Below are 19771 nucleotides of genomic sequence, written 5' to 3'. Positions count from 1 at the left end.
CCAGCTGCGGCTCAGGTGCCCCAGCGCCGGCGCCCAAGCCCCGGCACGATGCCCGGCAAGTTCTGTGGGACCAGTGCTCGAGCCGGGGCACCCCGAGAGGGACACGGGGACAAGCCCGTGCCTCCCTGCCACAAGCACAGCACCCGTCGGCTCACGGATGGAGCCCAGGTGCAGAGAAGCCACCGAACACCACAAGCTGTAGCCGGGGGATTTCTCCTCCGGCATTTTTTCCCGCGTGAATCAGCACGGCTCCCCCCGTGCCGTCTCGCTTATCGACCCAGGGCAACCTTGAGGAGCCCGTCGGGATTTGGGATGGGTGCCGGGGACCCCCCGCCGTGCCCCCCGTCCCCAGGCCACCGGGACACGCGCCCTCAGGCAGCAGTGCCGCAGGGGCTGCCCCGGCACACGGCTCGCAGACGGGTGTCGAAACACGGGTTGAGCAAGTTGGCCAAAGCCACGCAGGTCACGGCAGGGCTGTGACTGCGACCGGATTTCCTCAGCCCTGTCCAGGGCCGATCAGCAGGACACCTCTCCCTTCCCTGCCTCTGCTTAAGCGCCGTTATCATCTGTATCATTTTGCAGCTTTTGCTTACGAAAGGAGCGACCCTTCGCAAGGGGAGCTACTCCCATGGAACAAGGACAATCTTAAGTTACAGACATAATTATGCGCTGCAGGAAAAAAAAATAAAACGCAAAACGCATGCAAATGCCCAGACGCGCACATTGCGTTTGGTCACTGCAATATTCAGGTTCAGTTCTTGAACTGGTCTGAACAGCACCAGATGGGAGCGAATGCATGTGCATACTCTCACACAGAGATGTGAAAAAAAAAAGAAAAAAAAAGTATATTTATACACACACACCCCCCCCCCCGGAGCGAATGGGGGAGGTAAGAACGCCCCAAATCTGACAAAATTAAAGGTAATAAATTTACTTCCACCTCAGCTGTAGCAACAGCCCGAGAAAGGTTTTAACTCCTACAGCAGATATGCTGGAAAGTCTGAGTTTTGTTGCGGCGTTTCGCATTCGCGAGTTTTTAAGCGGGCGCAAAAAGAGAAGCTGTCCTCCCCTGTAAAACCCGGTTTGCTCGGCAGAGAGAGTTTTCGGAGTCGAGAACGGGGCTGAGCTCCCATGCCCTGCCCTCGCCCGGCCGCGGCGGGATGAGCCGAGCCTCCCCACCCCAGTCCCCATCCCCTGGCACATCTGCGTCCCTCCTGCCCGCCCCACGGTCCCCAGCACCCCCGTCCCGTCCCCACGGTCCCCAGCACCCCCGTCCCGTCCCCACGCAGCCCCCAGACTGACGACACGGGGCAGCGGTGGAGAGCCGACCCTCGAGGTCAGCCCCGACAAGAGGTTTTTGGGGGCGGTTGGAGGGAAGAGGCACGGACGTGATTCCTAGCCCGGCTTTTCGGGCCACCTGCCCGACGGGGGGGACGAGGATGGGATGGTGGGCGGCAGGAGGGCACCCCGGCCCCCCGGAGGAGAGCGGCAGCTGCCCTCGCACCAGGGCGGTGGGCGACTTCGGGAGGACGGGGAAGGGGGGAAGAGCAGAGAGGAGAGGATTATCCATGGACACCGCCTGTCCCCTTTTCACTGCATTTAACAATAAAGCAGTAGCTATAGCAACGGGGTTAATTAATGCATCCCATTTGCATAACTATAACCGAACCCATTCAAACCTGGCTGATATTTTCATTCTTAAACCTGGCCCGCAAGGCTGTGCTCTTATGGCGAGGGGAACCCAAACAAACACAGCCGTACATACGTATCGCTATACTCGCAGAGAGATGCGGGTACCCACAGGACGCTGCGCAGAAACAAACCCGGCACGAAGCCACCCCTCGGCCGTGCCTTCTGCGCCGTGACCTGCCGGTGAGGCTCCAAGAGCCATTTGCTCCACATACCTTTATTCCCCCAGAAAGCATTACCACTTGCAAATAAGCACGCGGAAAGAACAGAAAAACGGGGACTGAAGTGTCCTTCGAAAAAGATAAAATGGGGAAAAAGTGATTTTGGGAGATGGAGGGAGTAAAGCGCATTCCAAGACAGAGGGGGTAAGGAGATAGGCAATGTAAAGGTTTCAGACTATCGTATAACCAGAGGGAGAAATGTCTTCTCACCACAAACATGCATCTGCATGATGTCTAGACAGTCATAAAAAGGGCAATTAAAGTACTGCAGGCTGCAGTAAGCTAATGTCTCCTCTCCCAGTCTAAATGGTTGAAACATACTGTACTAACTTCGGAAAAAAAAAAAATAGGATGGAGAGAAAGACAAGCTCGTAAGGAAAAATGTTTTCAAATTCAGTTTTAAATAAGCCAGTAAATTAATTCAACCTTGTCAAATCTTTGCCTTATAACATATCAAATATTCCGCCTGCGTCCTGTCTAGACTGCGATAACAAAGGGCATTTAAAGCCCTGCAAGATGCGCTGACAGAGTAGCCATTTAAAGATGCAGTATTGCTTTCTCCATCTAAAACGATTTGTCAGATGGAGTTAAAATGAAAATGATAAGTAATCACTCTGGTTCACAACCATTTCAAAAAGAAAAAAACCACAAAAACCCCACAGCTCATAGATATAAATCCCACTAAAATCATTCCAATGTATCATTCCAGTGGGATTTGTTTGGCCTTTTTTTTTTTTCTTATGGCATTTGCTTTTTTTTTTTTATTTTGTTAATCTGAGATGTCACTAGCTTTCTGCAGCACATGCATTTCTAAAGAGGAGCACATTAAGTTTGAAAAAGCCAGCTCCAAGTATTAATTGTTTCAACTGACATAAAACGATGGCTTGCACAGAGACACTATTATAACTCCAAGGGTTGACACCGAAAAGGAATTTTTTATTTCTTTACTTAAAAGCAAAAGAATAAACTATCTCACATGAGATAAACTGGCCAGTCTCCATCACTGATACAGTTCAGCCTGGACAGTCACTGTCCTCAGGAGAAAGAAAAGTTAAAGCAAACTATGTGGGTGTGCACAGCATGGTTTTTCACTGAGAAAGGACAGTTTTCTGGAAAAAGCAAAACCAGATATAATCCTGTCTAACACAAGAAACATTCTCCTCCCTTCTTGAGCTTTATCAGCTGTTGGACAACCAAAATCTCCAAAAAATATATAGGCAAAACAGCTGATCTGGCTTAACAGGACAGCTAACACTGCCCACGATGGAGCAAGCATCCCGCAGACCCACAGCTACCCTACAGGCAGCCGCTTTTAACAGAGTGCAAGACTGGATTTAAAGACTGTTTTGTTGTGACATGGCATGACCAGATGCCCCTGACGTGGGAGCAGGGCTGGGCTGTGCCTAGCCCCGGGTCCAACCACACCATACAGTCGTTTCTATGGGGGGGGTCACGGTGGGGAGTCACCCCTGAAAGTCCAAAACTGGGTTGACCGCAGTCTCTGCTCCTCACCCTATAGCATCCCACCACCACCTCATTGGCACCTCCATCTCCCCACCCTTGTTTCTTAACTATTATTTTAATAAGACTGTTTCCAACTTCACTGTTCATTCCACAATAGCCCAAGGGCTACAACTGTTCATTAGACAGAATTTCTGCTTTAATTGCACTGACACAGATGTGTAGGTTATCTGGAAGAAATTACTAAAATGAGCAGTAAAGAATGGGGCTGGATGCTTTTCTTCCCTTACGGAGAGTTTAATTTAACATTATTTCCCCCCAGCCCCCATACAAGCAGCATCATTCGGTGCACCGTGGGTTCGCGGAGAAATTAACCCCAAATCCTTCCCGCTGCCACGGTGCGTACAGGTGCACTTTGCTCCCCGCGCCGCACCAGGATTTCCACAGGGGCTAAAAGCGCAGGTTTGCCTCCGCGGGTTGCAGACGTGGTGCTGGAGGGGCCCGACACCACCCGGCGCTGCAGCTCAGCCCCTCCACGGCTGCACGGAGCAGAGTTGTCCTGGGAGAGGAGCGGGCAGCCAACTCCTTGCCCAGCTGATGCATCTTCACCATTGCCAACGGGACGGCTCGTGTCCCCCGCCGTGGTCCCCAGGCAGCACCAAGTCAGTGACATGCACCCAAGACCACCGATAAAGCTTTAGGGAAGGAGTTCAAACCTTGACCTGACCGTAACTTGTGGGTTTTGCCGTAAGGTGCCAGGACTGGGGTGGGCAACAGGCTCCCTCGGTCCCACCTCGCCCTCTGCAAAGAGGTAAATCACCAGACATGGAAAAACGCCATCGCTTCTGCTCAACAGCGTCCGCGCTTCGAACCAGCCACGGCTGTGCAGCTGTCAAATCAGCCATGGAGTTTACATGAACTTCCTCTGCAATTCGTGTTGGCGAGAGCCAGACACATAATAGCCTTGGATTCACGGAGAAAGAGCTGCCAGTGTTATTTCTATTTAAAACCTCTATTTGAGCTTCATACACTCATTCTTCACACATAATACACATGCACATACACACAAAATGCAGAAGCGAGCCAGATCCAGAAGCATTTCACTTCACCGAGAGCACTGCCTAATAGCGATTTCAAGTTTTGGCTCACTGTTATTATTTAATAGATTTTAATTCAATAATAAAAAGTATGAACCTGCCAATTTTTTGTTACATCTTCTTGCCAGGAAGGAAAAAAAAAAAACCAACCAAAAACAAAAACACACAAAAAAGAAGAAACCATGCAAGAAACTTGCTACCAACTTATTTATCCAACTGTTCCACCCCTGCTACCTCCCACCCTCCCAGGCAAGGGGCTGCTGTCCTGAGCAGCCCCACAAAGGCACCCTCCGGGCCAGGCGAAGGCTGAAGCTGCCGGAGCACTCAGCCAGCCAGGGTGGGCTGGGGGAACAAGCAGATGCACATCAAGGGTTCAAGTCCCATCTCTGAATATGTCTAAAAGCCACTAAAAATATCTCTTTCAGCAAAACTCATCTTCGATTTAAAGGGGGGGGGGGGGGGGTGTCACAAATGCTTCATGTCAAAAAAGTCTACATTAAGAGAGAAAAAAAACCTTTCCTTTGTTGCTAGGGGACTTACTTGCTTTGTATCTGCTGAAAATCTTTAAAATTCCACCCTTGTATTTCAACAAAACCCCAGGACTGAAGCATCTCATGGGCTAAAAATCAAGAGACAGAGCACATCAGTTCCATCCTTCATTTGTAAGTACTTTGCTCAGGCCTGACTTCGTTTTGTATCTTGGTCCTCCATGCTTTTTGGCAGTTTGCTCTAGACTTACTGGCAAGGGCTAAAAGGCTTCTATTTAGCTGGTGTCAGCTGAGCATCTGTGCCTGCAAGAACTGGAGTGGGGGTGATCCCGACTGCATTTCAAAAGCACATTTCTTTTTGGGAGCTGCCACAATAATTTTAAATCTAAGCGTGTTTGGGTAGCGGGGTGACTCCCTCCGGAGGGGTCCCGGCTGCAGTCCTAAGCGGAGTGCCCGATTCCGAGAAGGATTCCTGACCAGCGGAGGGAAAAGGAGCTGGGAACGCTCCCTAACCTGTGACCCTGATAACAAAAGGCAGGGAGAGCGTCTAGACCTCCAGTCTGACGGCGAGTGAAGGCGAGCATTGTGCTGCCGGCACACAGGGGCTGCCGCAGACAAGGCAGGCACACACGCGCTGCGGGACGGGAGCGGCGATGCAAACCCCAGCTGCGGCCGCCGACGGCCATCACCCCCAAAACGCACCAGGTTATCGAGGGAGGGAGGCCACGCGCAGCCCACCCTTCCTCGCCGGCACAGGGTTTTAGCAGCAGCTTTCGGGGCAGCTCCCCGTTCCCGGCACAGCTGGGCCCCGTGGAGATGAAGGAGCTCATCGGATTTCCAGCCTGACCGGCCCTGGGTTTCCCTTCGCCTCCGTGCGCTTCACACATACCGTCCTCGCACTCCCCAAGGCAACCATACCCGTGCAGATCGCCAACAGGAGAGAGCAAAAAAAATACGCTTCCTTCCACGAAGCCTTTATTTTCTGCTTTCCCTGCCTGCCTCAGTTAAAAGGAGACAAACCAAGGTGTTCCCTCTCCACCAAGCCTAGAATAAGGTCAGCTCAACATTCAAAAAAAGCTGAAGTCGAGACCCAGCTCTACCACATATTTCTCGCGTGACCCTGGACAAGCCCCTTGGCTTCTCAGCGTTGTAGGTCCCCACTTACAAAAATACAAATACCCTAAATAAATGCTAGAGCTAATGGCAGGTTACTGCCAGGGAACTGCACGAAGAGAAAACAAAAGACCTATTAAAAGCCCTCCTCCATCTCTGCCAGAAAGAAAACACTATTACCCAGTACTTAAAAAGATGCATTAAAGGAGAGAGAGCAGCCAGGGGTTTAGGGACACCCCTGGCAGGGCAGCGAGGGGAAGCACTCCAGGCCAGCCACCTCCCATGCACCCTCAGGATGAGGATTTTTCCCGGGGGGGGGTCCCACACCCCAGCCATGCCCTTGGCCATGCCCTGACCGTGCCGCTGCAGGCACACAGCGGGGCTGGTCCTGCACCAGAAAGCGCCGACCTGCAGATCAGAACTTTTGGCAAAACAAAAAAAAAAAACGTTTCGCTCTTCCCAGAGGAAAGATAACTACCTCCTAGAAACGGGGGTTTCTGCCAGAAGATGGGCTCCAACCCAGCTGTACAGACGGCAAAACCAGAGGGACTCACATGCGCAGAAGCAGCGGCACTGGTGCAGCACCACCCTGGGCATCACCAGCACCCGCTGACCCAGGGGCACCGCTCTGTATGGGACCTGCAACCCTGGGAACAACCAGCAGCCACCTCTGGGGGACCATCCATCCTCCTGCCACCCCCCCAGGCTGGACCTTTGGAGTTACAGTCTGAAGCCAAGCAAAAGCAGCGCCAGCAGCTGAGAGAGTTAATATAGCCATTAAAAGCCCACACCCACCCCCCCTTCTGATGAGAGGTGAAATACTAACAGCTGACAGTGAATACACTGAATTCAGAGCAAGAGCAGATTTTTGTGATCCTAGTGGCCACCTGATGCCAATTCTTCACCAGCACACCCTACCACATCCACACCTTTCTACCTGAAAAAAGGTGACGGACAGGGAGTTTCTCCTCCCCCTGCCTCCACCACTTCCTACCCCATTTCCCAAATATCAGAAACTCCTTCCCCAAGTGGTCCCGGGCCACCCAGGCACCAACGCCGCCTGCAGAGCTGGGAGCTGCAGCAGGACGCTGCGTGGTGGCACCGGGGCGAGATGCCACGCACCTGCAATCTCAGCAAGGTCCAGCCCAAACTTCTTCACACCTCGGCACCTGCCGCGGCAGCAGCTGATCTTCTGACAACTGTGTGTGATTTATTTTTGGTACACATGCACAGGGAGACTGAGAGATCCTACACTGGGATTTTATCAGCAGTACGCAGCTATGGAAACAAACCCATTTAGACCAATATAACAAAATGCCCAAACCCACGACAATAAAATAAAGAGCGATGCATATGGGCATTTTCACAAGGGAGTGTTGCAGGGAATGCAGAGCGTGACCCAGCTTCTGGGAAACAGGGGTGGTCTATGTTTCCACTCAGACAGAATCCACTCAAACCTCCAAGAAATCAGTAGACCATGCATTTTCACCCAGTTACATATTTTGCCATGTGAATTTTGTTTTGCACAAACCCTCTACCCCGCCCTTTGATTTTAAAGAGTTCAAGGACTGCACGTCCTCCTAAATCAGATGAGTGGCTTCTTGCTGAAGGCATCTCCTCTTCACCCTCCGTACCCGTTCCCGGCCACCCTCTGTGAGAAGCAGGAGAGCCAACACAAAACCCAGCAGAAATTGCAGCACCCCTTTTTGCTCCCTGCGGGGAGCATGGCAGCGCCTGACCGTGCCCTGATGCACAGCTCTGGGCAGAGGCGAGCCACAAGTCATCTACAGAAATTCAAGAGTTTTGCATCTGCACCAAAGGCATCCAGGAGTTACCAGGAAGATGGTGGAACAGTTTAAAACCCCAAGAAAAAAAGAACAAAAACCAAAAAAACAATGAAAGCTAAATCTCCCTTGAGCCAGTCTTGGGTGGTGCTCCCTGCCCAGGGTCTGAGTTTCGACGCGCCGCATGCAGGGCTTCAGCCCAGGCGGCACGGGGATGGGCACGGGCATCTCTCCCCGAGGATCCACGGCTCCGCCGGCAGCTCCAGGGTGCTCCGGGAGGACGCGGGTGGTGGAGGTGGCGATGTCTGGCAATACTGGCCCAGGCTGTAGCTGCAGACGAGGACCCAGACAACAAAGGCAAGGCAAAAAGCCATCCGATGGAGGCAGCCACGGCTGGCAGACCGCGGCTTTCAGAAGCCCGGGGAGACTTTCTGGGCATGCACCCATGTCTGCAAACACGGCTCCTCACTGGGCGCACAATTAAGCTAGCAGCAAGATAGCTGAAGTGTCCTACACCATACTCCAAGTAGTATCCATCTAGTAAGATTAAAAACCCTCCAAGAGTACAAGAGCGCGGCAGAGGACCAAGCAACTGTAGACTGCAGGGAACAACTCTACAACAACAACAAAAAATTATATTTAATTTTCTGTTATTTATATTCTAAGAAAACCGCATGTTTTCACTTGCATCTTTGCCTGCCTCCCTGAGGCACAAACAATACACACAAAATGGGACAGGGAAGACCAGGGAAAGCAGGAAGAGCAGCACAGCTAGAACGCATCCCTGCTCACACACTTTCCTGAATCACAGGACAAGAAAACACGTGCAAGTTTTACAACAGTCGAGCAACAGCAAACACCTTTTGCTAGAGTGAAAACGCCCCGAGCTACACTGCTCAGAGCAGTGACACGGGCTCCCTCCAGCCACCCAGCTTATCTGCTGAAACCTGTCTTTTCAGGCATTAATAGAAAGTAAATATAAATCAATTATTGACTGCTGCAGGACAGTTTCCCTACGGACTGGCATGAGTGTCCCAGCACCGGGGCTGTGCCTGCCCTGCATGCACCGGCTGCTCCCAGCCTCGGGCTCCTGCTGTTCCCCTGCCTGATGTTTGCACCACGATAACGCTGCTGCTGGGACCGGTGGTGTCTTACAGCTTTTTTACACAAGCAAGGACTATTTTGCTGTGCAACCGAATTGTGTCATCAGGCTCGAAACAAAGCAACTGAAATAATGCTTTTTTTGTCTTATTTTAGATTATGACTTTTACCAATAGGTGCTTGATAAAAGCCTAATGAATGATTTGTAGGCATTGTAAGCACGTTAAAAGTCTGAGCGTGGTTATAAGCCAAGGTCATAAGCTCTATTGACTTCCCAGGCTCTATAACAATTGATTAGCCATTTATTAAAATCATTTACTCACCACTTGTTAACACTTTATTTAGTCGGTTCTTCCCCAGCAGGCTTGGGAGACCACATTTGAGCAAAGATGCCTTAATTTTGAGGTACTCTCATAAACTCAATTCTAAACTGAGAGAGACAGACCCATAAATGTTACAACAATGTCTTTTTAAACCAGCAAAGGCTCTTCTGCAAACAGGTTCAGCTCAAATCCAGCCGCCTGGTTCAACAGGGCTCCCGACGCCTGGTTTTGCCTGCCCTGAACTTGGGCAGCTCCTGCCACGCTCCACAGAAGTCCGACATGCCGTGACTTAAAAGGATTCAGGTTGTCAAACTACTTTCACAAAATACAGTGAAAGTTTTCTTCCTCGATGTAATGCTGCTCATTAGTTTGCCAGAGTAACGGCAAATGGAAGAGTGCTCGCGCTTAAAGAGACATTCAGCCTTTGGAGGTGTTTCTACATTGAACAGCAGAAGAAAAAATCCCATCCAGGATTACCAAAGCGCAGCCAGCTATTTATCAATAGCTTCAGGATAATATTTATCAATCAGCCTCTGAAGACATCGCTGCATCCCCCTCTGCGCCCCAAAGAGCAGGTACCTGCTGCTCTCAGGGCAAGGCAACGTACCACCCGTTCTGTCAAGCGAGTAACCGGGGTGTTTATAGTACAGCAGCTGCAATCATGCAATCAGCCTTCATAATTAGATCTTGGCAACTCTTGAAATACTTCACTTACCCAGTTTACCTGGAAAGGTGCGACCTAAACATTCAGTGCCTGGAGACATTTGAAAGAAAAACAGAAAGCATCCGTCAGTGATGGGAGCCACCTCCGACCAGCTACAACACATACCCCAGGTCCCCTCTTGGGGACTCGCTCTTCAAGAGCTCCCCCCTAAGCCAACAGTGGTTGACATTCGCACCCAAGCCTACCACCTCCCCAGTAGCCAGGAGGTCCGAAAGCACTACAAGCCGGGTCTCGTCACTCCCGGTGACAACCCCGCGTGCTTTTCCCACACCAGGAGTTGCAGCACGAGGTCCCGTTCCTCTCCAGCCATGCCACTGCACCGGCTTCCCCAGGACCGCTCTCCTCCAGCACTCGCGGCCAACTTGCCCGATGACATGCCGAAGCCTTACGAAGGTTTGCTAAGTTTTTGGGATCACTCAGCCCACCCCAGAGACCTTCCCCCCCCCACATCCAACGGTGCCAAACTGCCCGTCCGTGGCCCCGGGCAGCACTTTGCGCTTCAAGGTGCCGGTGGGCTATTTGTCGTGTTGCTGTCTTCTCTGCAAACGCACGTAGCTGAGCCCCAGGCGCTGCTGAGCCTTGGTGAAGGCTCAGGGTTTCCTGACACCCCGTCCCCAGTGAGGGGGCAGAGGCTGTGAGGTGCTGAAGACCCACAGCGAAATCTTACACGAAACCCCAGATGCAATGCCCAGCAGATGTATTTTCAAGTGAGGAGCAAAGCAGCAAAAAGTCTGGAGTAAAAGACAACTCATGACTTCTCTCTCGCCCGTCAGTCAGCAGTGCATTACCATCCACGAAACCGATGGGGTGACGGGACGCAGATTCCCCCCCCCGCCCCCGACCCCACCAGCACAACCTCAACGCCTGAGGAGCTGCGAGCCACCGCAGGCTGGGATTTCACCAGAGAAAAACTGCCTGCGGGACTTTTTCATGAAGCCCGTAAGGACTGTGTCACCGATAATGGTTCATTAGTACTAATTAGTACCTGCCACAGTCTGATGCAAAGGATCAGGCCTTTAACTGGCCTATAAAAGTAGCCTTTAACCCCAGAGCAGGGGGGCTCCCAGCCGCCGGACCCACCACGCGGAGGCTGCTGCACCTCGGGTGCTCCCACGCCGCTGCAGCTGCAGGTACGAGCGCAGGAGAGCGGGCTGCGAGCTTCGAGGGGTTATATTAACCCATCATTCCTCCCAAACAAAGCTTTAAAAAGTTATTTTCCGTGCACCTGAGAGGACAGAGATAAAGCAGCTTCTTCACCCCAAGAAAAGACGAAGGGTCAGAGCGTCGCTGTAAATTACTGCAGCAGCTAAATAACTTGGGATCCGCAGGCTCAGGGTCAGCTCACCGATTTTAAGTCAGGCTGATTTAGAGGAACGAGTTCAGGCGTACGGCAAATCAATGCTTCGCGCGCGGGAGGCATTCAAAAGCGACCGTGCAAACGTGCGGCGGCACCTGCAGCCTCCGCCGGTGCCGCCGCCGCCCCGCTGGAAGTGGCACCGACGTTGATCGCGACGGGAAAGAAAAGAAAGGAATTAATTCTGCTGAGCCGAACGCCAACGGTGGCAACAAGCTGTGACCTCTTCCTCCTCCTCTGCAGCCAGCCCGATGCACAGAGCCCAAAAAAGGGGTCGAAGGCTGAAAAGGAGTGAAGAGCCAAAAGAGTAGAGGTTGAGAAAAAAAGAGGGGCAGGAGGCTGAGGGAAAAGTAGAGGCTGAGAAAAAGTGGAGGCCAAGTAGAGGTGGGAGGCCAAAGGAAAAAGTTGAGCCTGAGAATAAGCTGAGACCGAAAATGCGTGGGAGGCACAGAAGTGGTGGGAAACAAAAAAGGGGTGGGAGGCTGAAGGAAAAGTAGAGGCTGAGAATGGGTGGGAGGCCCAAAAGAGGAAAGTAGAGGCTGAGAAGTGGAGGCCGAAAAGGGGTGGGAGGCCGAAACAGAAAGTAGAGGCTGTGGAAAAGTGAAGGCCCTAATGGGTGGGAGGCCCAAAAGTGGTGGGAGGCGGAGAAGAGGTGGGAAACTAAAGGAAAAGCACAGGCTGAGAAAAAGCAGAGATCGAAAACGGGTGGGAGGCCGATAGAAAAGCAGAGGCTGAAACAAAGCGGAGGCCAAAAGGGCTCGGGAGGCCCGAAAGTTGCGGGAGTCCAAAGGAAAGTTAGAGGTTGGGAAGCAGAGCCTCCGCGCCTGCGGCTGGCTGGGTCAGGATCGGTTGTTCTCCGGTTAAATTTCCCCAAGCGTAGCGGGATTTTAGGACGCTGCTCCTCACCTCTCTCCGAGCTCGCCCCACTCTCAACGCGCTCACGTTTGGCCTTTCGGTTTAGCCACCCATTTTGCCAACTTTTTAAAATGAGGATTTGCGCTTAAAGTCAGTGCTTTAAACTTGACCAGAGCCACCCTCGGCTCCCCTCCCTTCCTCCATATGTGCACAACTATTTTTTTTCATGCAGTCGGCAGCAGGGAAAGAGATGGAGGAGTGGCTGAGCAGTCGGCGCATATTCCCTGTGGATCGGTGCCCGGAGCCCTTCGGCAGCCACAGTCCTGCCAGACGACTCCATGTGAAGGGTGGCTCACGCTGTCTGCCTACCAGCAGCAGCAGCAAGGAACCAGTAATTATACTGGCTGGACCAACACCTGCTAGTGGTTTTGTCTTACACTGTTTGTGCAACCAAATAGGCTGCCAACAAAACAAAGATGTACTTAGTCTAAACAGGTGAAAACATGAAACAGGGAATGGAGCTGCAGCGTTTGTCCCATGACGCCTGTGTGCAACACATGCCGGGAAATGATTTTTGGTTTAGTCTGCAAGAAGGCTCCAAAAGCAGGTAAAAGCATTGCGTGCACTGAAAAGACAAGTCTTTGCTGTGGGAGGAGGGAAGAGGACTGCCCGTTCCCAGAGCCCAGCTCCTGGACCTGGCTTCGCACTGTGGTGCAGGACACACGAATGCTCTTTGCCGGGCTGCAACACCAGCACCAAAAAAGCCTGGCTTGCTGGTAGCACGGCCAGAAGAGTCCTGCTAAACCGGGCATCCCGCACAGGATGGCACGCAGGACCACCCAGGGCTGCCTGCACATTGGAGCTGCTCCCAAAAAAGCAGCGAGTCAGTTTAGAGCAGAATTGCCCATTCCCACGCCAGGCTCTCCATGGGCAGGGGACCGGACCCTCGCACGGCCTTTCTCACTCACAGAGCTGGAGCTCAGGAGCGAGGTGGGAAGAGGAGAGCAAATACCCCAAAGGACCAAGGGCAAAGACCCCAAAGGAGCACTCGGGCCGGCCTCAGCCTTCGCTGCCTTTCTGCAAGGCAGGAAAGCCAGGCTCAGCTCCTAACTGCACCAAGTCACACCCGAGAGATGCTCCCCCGTCGGCAGATGGGATTTATTGTAGATGATTCGTCCTGGAATAAAAACATCAGCCCCACCTCTTGCAGTCTATTTACTGAAAGCCACTAAACATTAAACAGAGGCAGAAAGTGTATCCCAGCAACATCTGGAATTTATCCCGTCCTCCTTCTGGAAGAAAAAAAAATTAAAAAAAAAAATCACACCCTATTCTTTTTGAGAAAGAAAACTGATTATATAGAATTATAATGCTGGAAGAAGATAGAGAAGAGTGGAGATTTTCTTTGAAACGTGGTTTGGACAATTAAAAAGGGATCGTTTCAAAGCAGCAGCAAATCCTATTTCAGCTTTTTCCGCCCTGTCTCACAGCGCCAGGCTTTCCTCCCATGTGTTGCCTAAGACACTCTTAGGAAAGCAACAGAGTTTTTTCATCCTTGTAAGACCTTTAGTAAGCTAGAAAGAAAACCAGCTCTAAGTCCTAACTGGTTGAAGATATACCACATAAAAAAATTACTCTCCCAATTCCTGCCAACAAGATTCAGAGGAGCCTTGTTTTCTATGGAGAAAAGCTACTTGGGGACCAGCTTTCCAAAAGAGGATGGGTCAGTCTTTACCCAAGAGAGCCAACACTGTCTCTCCAGACAGAAGAACGGAAAGGCTTTAAATATAGAAACAGGAAAGACTATCTGGATTAATATGAGGATGCAAGGTCAAAAGGCGATATCCTCCACTTCCTCAGGCTCCCCATCCCAGAATGGCTGGGTAACAGCCCCACAGCATCGCCTGGCCCTGGCCACTACTGCGGAAGCCTCAGTTCAGAGGGAAACCGTCCCCAGCCTTCTCCAAGGGGAGAAGCAAAGCAGTTGCTTTCACACCAAGCCCCCAGAAGTGCCTCCAGCGACTAAATTACCCAACAACTTAAATTATCCGCATTGATCAGCCTGGAAAACAAAGCTGCAGCTCTTGGCACGTGCACAGTTCGGAGGGTACAGCTGCACGAGTTCTGCATTTTTCACCTGCAAGTCGTTACAAGGATAGTAGGAGAAGCCCCTTCCCCTGCCCAGCCCTGACACTGGGTGGCTGAGGGACAGACCGAAGGGGAAACACAGGCGAGAGGAACCCACTGCTCCAGACACCTTACAGACAAAGCAGAGCCTCAGCAAATGACAGGTATGTCCGAATTTGCGAACGAGGCCAAGGCTGTTCCTAGAACAAGTCCCATTACTCGGGGTCCTCAACTCCCATCTCCTTGGCTGTGTGTGGACTGGATGCAGGATTTCATCAGGACGTTAAAGCTCAGAAGCTGTAAAATCACTGTGCAAAAAACCAATTATACCTATTTTTGTAACAGCCAATTTAAGCTTGTATTTAGGTCCCCTCACATACCCCTACGTTACATAAAGCATTTCTTCCACTTGAAATGTAGCCTTATAAAGGCCATTTTGCTTAATTTAATAGATGCTTAATGTGGGTCTGCAAATCTCTAGAAGCGTAACCAAGGAAGACACATGGCTGCAAGATACAGCGCGATCCCTTCCCGAGCGAACAGAAGGAACAGGAGAGGATGAAAAGCATCTCCAAAATCCATGAACCTGCTGCGACTGGAGTGCACTTGTGGTCTGAAGAGCAGCAAAACCCCATGGTCAAGTCAAAACAGAAATTCCTGAACATCGGCACGCGGCTGTTAACCCACTCAAGACCAGCCAGCGCTCTGCAGGCTGCACAGCAGGACAGATCCTTCCCTCGCTGCACAACCAAATTAGCTGAGCTGAGCCCACTCAGGCATGCTTCCCTCAGATTTGAAAGAGCTACTTTCTAAACCTAAATTAAATAAATGCAGTCATCTTTCTTCTTTTTTTTTTTTTTTAAAAAAAGCTGCACTAATAAAAAGCTCACAGTGAATCTATTAAATTGAGGCTGTCCATTAAGTTTATTGTTCCTTACAATTCAGGCCTGGATGGCAAGTCAGTAGATGTTGAAAAGTATTTATCAAGAAAACCCATGAGAATGATGAGGATTAAAAGCTATCAGCAAGACAGAATACATTTGTAACCCCATAGTTTGCTCTGTGCCTCACTGGGAGCATGCAGGACCCCCATCAAAGACCTCTGCCCCCTCTCCTTATTCTTGAGCCGATCTCTGGCACATCAGTCAACAGGACAGCCTTCACCTGCATTCACAGCAAAAGCTGGAAAAGGTGAAATTTGTATATACTGCTATGAATAAGTCACACTGGAGAAATATAAAATGTTCATTGCATTACACACCAGTGATCAGTATCATTAAGTGTTACGCACCTCGTGTGTGTCTGAGCACGCTGGAGAGGGAGACACTGAACTCGAAAACGCATCTTCCAATTCAAGCAAAGTCCCATTACAGTAATGTAAGTGTAACAATAAAAGTGAGATCTCAGTTTATTATATGGGAAATTATTGCAATTCAAGCTAATTTTACTCCGAATTGCGTGAAACAAGCGTCCATAAATCATGCTGTTCCTTAACTCTCCTAAGGGCAGCACCTAGCAGACTAAGGTACTTTTCAGAGCGTGGTGCTAAAGAGCCTAATCTGTATATGCTACGTTATTGAAGCCAAGAGACCACCCTTGGTAATAACGGAATAACGGTGGAAAGAATGAAAAAAAAAAAAAAAACACGGAAAGAGCAGGACCTGCTCCTCCAGGAACGCAGCTGAGACCTCTGCCTTCAGCGGAGGCGAGCCCTTGCAGCCCAGGGGACACCGACACTCTCCGGCTCTCGAGGAACCGGGTCTCACTGCACTGATACTTGTGCAAAGAGCACAAAATCCAGCCCGGTTTCAAGTCTGGAGCGTGCACCAAGAACAAGCCCAAGCCTGGGTCCTTTAAGGTGCTGAGCCGTGGGTTTCAGCCCCGCGGCTCTAGCAGCCAGCCAGTACCCTCAGCACCGTGGGAAACGCAGCACGGGAGGGTGCAGGAGGCTCGGCTTCGCTTTGGGGAGGGATTTTTTGTTTTTGTAAGAAATAACAATATTAATCATAACATTAAACAGAAACCGCTAAGGGGGAGAACGTCCAAGCTCGCTCAGCCCAGAGCCCAACCTGCAGCAGACCCGCCAGCAGCGGCCGCAGCAGGCAGCTCCCCCGGGACTCGTCCTCGGCAGCCAAAGCCACGGGTGCGTCGCACACGGACGGAGCAGGCGGTGAGCAGATTCAGGAGGACGGTTGTAGGGACTCGGGCTTGGAAATGTTAGTCTTAACGCTCAGCGGTTAGACGTCTTTTGGGAATTCGTCCAAATGGCACTGCTTCCTTCCCACTTGCCCTGCAGGTAAATCTAGCATGTGGCTTACACAATCTGTTGACTTAAATAAAGCAAGGGCAGAAGAAGAAAGCTGTTCAGACATCAGGAGAGGCTCATCAGTCCTTTGGGCAAAAGTCTGGGTCACTTCCCCCTGCGCAGCGTGCTCGGTGCGTCGGCCAGGGCCCCGTCTCCCTCCGTGAGACCAGGTCCAGCGAGGGTGCAGCGGAAACGGTCGCAGCGCTCAGAACGTCAGCAGGAGGGCAACAGCGACACGTTGCCAAATTCCTCCATATTTCTTGGCCAGCACCGACGCTTTAAATTCAATTTACAGAGATTTGAGTCCGTGAGCTCTCTGCTCCAGTCAAGTCCTTTGAAATCAAAGACAAGCCAGCAGTGACCACACGAATCTCCCAGGGCTCGGGCAGACGGGGCTACAGTCGCGTCCAAACCTCACGGCGCTGGTCCACCTGTGCCTCCGGAGTGACGCTCGTCCATCCTGCGGACGTGGGATGTTTCTAAAGCACTGGGAGACCACCGCGTGCTCCGCAAGGGCAAGATCTTGTTGGATACACGTATCTCAGGTGCAAAACCGGCTGCGGCGTGCAAGACTGACAGTAAGCAGGGACTGGCAGTACGCGGTCCGGAGCGAGCCCGCCAGCCGCCCTCATCCACACGCCTCAGGAACTCTTCTTGCCCCTGCTCTTTTCTGAAGGAGGCTCAAACTCCTTCTCAGGATCAACTCAGGCACCCAAGTGCCAGCCCTGGGGCCCAGCTCCTCCACTCGCGAGCAAGGCAGGAGCAAAGTGCCTCCCCCAAAGTAAAAGACTAAAATCCAAACAAAGCAATTCCGACAGGGCTGTTTTGTTATCAGAGTTATGAACGGGAAAATTAATAATTCTCACAATGAGTGAAATGGGACAGAAGCAGAGGAAAGCTACTTGTAAGATGCAGGTTGTCTTCCCTCTGAGATTTTAAAGCACCAAAGATGCATTTGGATTGAAAACCGACTTGCCTGACCACCGCTGACTCTACTAAGAAGTTGCACAGCCGTTCTGCCTGGCGTGCAAACGAAAAACCCTACCACTGATCATCAACGGCAAGTTAATTAAGCATTAGGCCAAATTCTGCATGTAAAGCATATAATGACCGAGGTCTGCAACAGCCAGACTTTGCTACTACAAATACTCATAGTGCAAGTTCACGTCTCAATCTCAAGGAAGGTAGAAGAAACCACCGTCGCAGTTACGATGGTGAACTCCTCAGGAGGCAAGCTAGACACTCAACCCAACTCTCCTATCAGACCTATGTTAACATTTAAATAGGACCTACTGTCGTGATCTTTAGCAATGAGCAGATGTGGTTTTGAGTAATGGTTAGTGTTACTTAACCGGTTATATTCACTAATGTAATTGACACCTATTCCATCATCCTTAATACACCCACTTCTTTCTCCGATACCATAAATAGATTAGAAAAGTTTCTGCAGATGGCCATGACCCCATTTGTTTGTGCACTTAGCCATGTATGAATCACTCTTGGCTTGTAGCAGCACTCTGGAATTACTGAAAGATAACTAGTCGGCACAGACACCAATAAATGAATCATGCTTTCCACAAGACCAAACCTTTGGGCTTTTACAGACTCCAATTACAAAGTAAGAAGAAAAGAACAAAGAAATTACTCAGTCTATTTGCACAAAGTCATGCAGAGTTGATTCATAGTTTTACAGAATTATTACTGACAATCATTTGTAGGGGGTTAGAGTAACAAACCAGCTACTTAACATACTGGACAGAATGAAGAGATGGAAAAAAATCCCCAAACCACGTCCTGCATATATTCTTGAAAAGTAGTATTGATTTTTGTGCAAGTACGTCTTTTCATTCTTGGTATGCTCCAAGCCTGGGGGTTAATCAGCTTTCATTCTCCAAGGCTAAATTCTGCTTTGCTGGGTTGCTTGGGCCAAGTTTGCAAATGTGGGAAATCCTGTTGCACCTGCTGAAGTGCACAAACTTCACGCCAGCAAACCATCACAGGTATAATTCCTCAGCACTGCGGGCACGAGCAGGGTCTCCTGAACGGATCGGAGAACTGCCATGTGCAAAAGCACTTGCCTTTCTAAATGCACTTTTTTGAATGTATACTGCAAGTGAAAAATTAGCCAGTCCGAGGCATTTTATTAAAGATAAGCGCGAGACTGAATACACTGAACACAAATGTGTGAACCATTTGAAAGTACTGTGGACATCCACCAACCCTGACAACTTGTGAGGCAAGTTTCAAAATATGTGCAAGGTATCTTCACGTAACGCCACAGCCTGTGACAACACTAACTTACACCACACAGAGAAAAACACACCCTCTTCTAGACGGAGCATAAGCCTAGTCTTGTATCAATGAGAAACTGGAAGTCTGACTACTTGGAGAAAAAAAGGGGATACTGCATCGATTACGACCTTAGCAATGCTATCTTGCTGTACACAGTGAAAAAGTAGCATTAAATTAAAAAAATGTAAAGGTGACGGTGGACTTGGTGCCAACCTGAGCCTGCAATACGCACCAGTGCCCTGGCTGTATCATCTCTAAGCGTGACGGCTAAATTTACAAGTCTCAGGGCCACACAGCCTCACATGCTCCAAATCAGCATCCTGTACCAGAGAGATATGCAGAATAACAAGGATAATGTCCAACTGAACAAAATCACTGACAGTTAGGAAAAGGATGAAAGTTAAACGTATATGCGATGCTATTTGTCTAAGGCCTTACAGTGATGCTACCCTTTACATGTAACTGAAGACCCAACTTCATGGCTAATTTAGCTTGCAAATGAAACGTGTGCCCTCTTCTACACACCAGCTGAACTTGGTCCACAAGCAGAGAGCTGCCAGCCTGGTACGGCTTAGTCACAGCTCAGGAGAGGCCAAAAACAGCACCAGAAGAGCTACCACACAGCTCTAAATCAGTTTGGGAAAACTTGCTTATTTGTCCTCACTCTTAAGGCTGCTGATTTCCCAAGAGAGGTGTAAACCCTACTCCAAACTGGCTACAAGAAGGAAAGATGCTATGCAAGATTTAAATGAAAACCTTAATAAACATTCCCAATTCCTACCCTCTCTCCTACTCTACCCATACTACATAAATTAATGCAACAAGCTCTCTTGTATA

The 19771-nt window shown here is 50.4% G+C and overlaps 1 protein-coding gene across 4 annotated transcripts in view; it reads right to left on the bottom strand.

The window, feature by feature from the left end:
* PMEPA1 (prostate transmembrane protein, androgen induced 1) overlaps positions 1–19771 on the bottom strand; it is a 51828-nt gene that overhangs the window by 25150 nt on the left and 6907 nt on the right. For 2 of the 4 annotated variants that reach the window (XM_069804521.1, XM_069804519.1), the window contains exon 2: positions 9993–10031. The exons of the other annotated variants lie outside the window; for them this stretch is intronic. In XM_069804521.1, the coding sequence (XP_069660622.1) occupies positions 9993–10031 (39 nt within the window). The remainder of the gene's footprint in view (positions 1–9992; positions 10032–19771) is intronic. 4 annotated transcript variants of the gene reach the window in all.

Source organism: Haliaeetus albicilla, chromosome 2 (genome assembly GCF_947461875.1).
Source record: "Haliaeetus albicilla chromosome 2, bHalAlb1.1, whole genome shotgun sequence".
NCBI classification, from domain to species: domain Eukaryota; kingdom Metazoa; phylum Chordata; class Aves; order Accipitriformes; family Accipitridae; genus Haliaeetus; species Haliaeetus albicilla.
The sequence above is the reverse complement of the archived record's forward strand: the minus strand, read 5'-3'. Positions and strand labels throughout refer to the sequence as shown.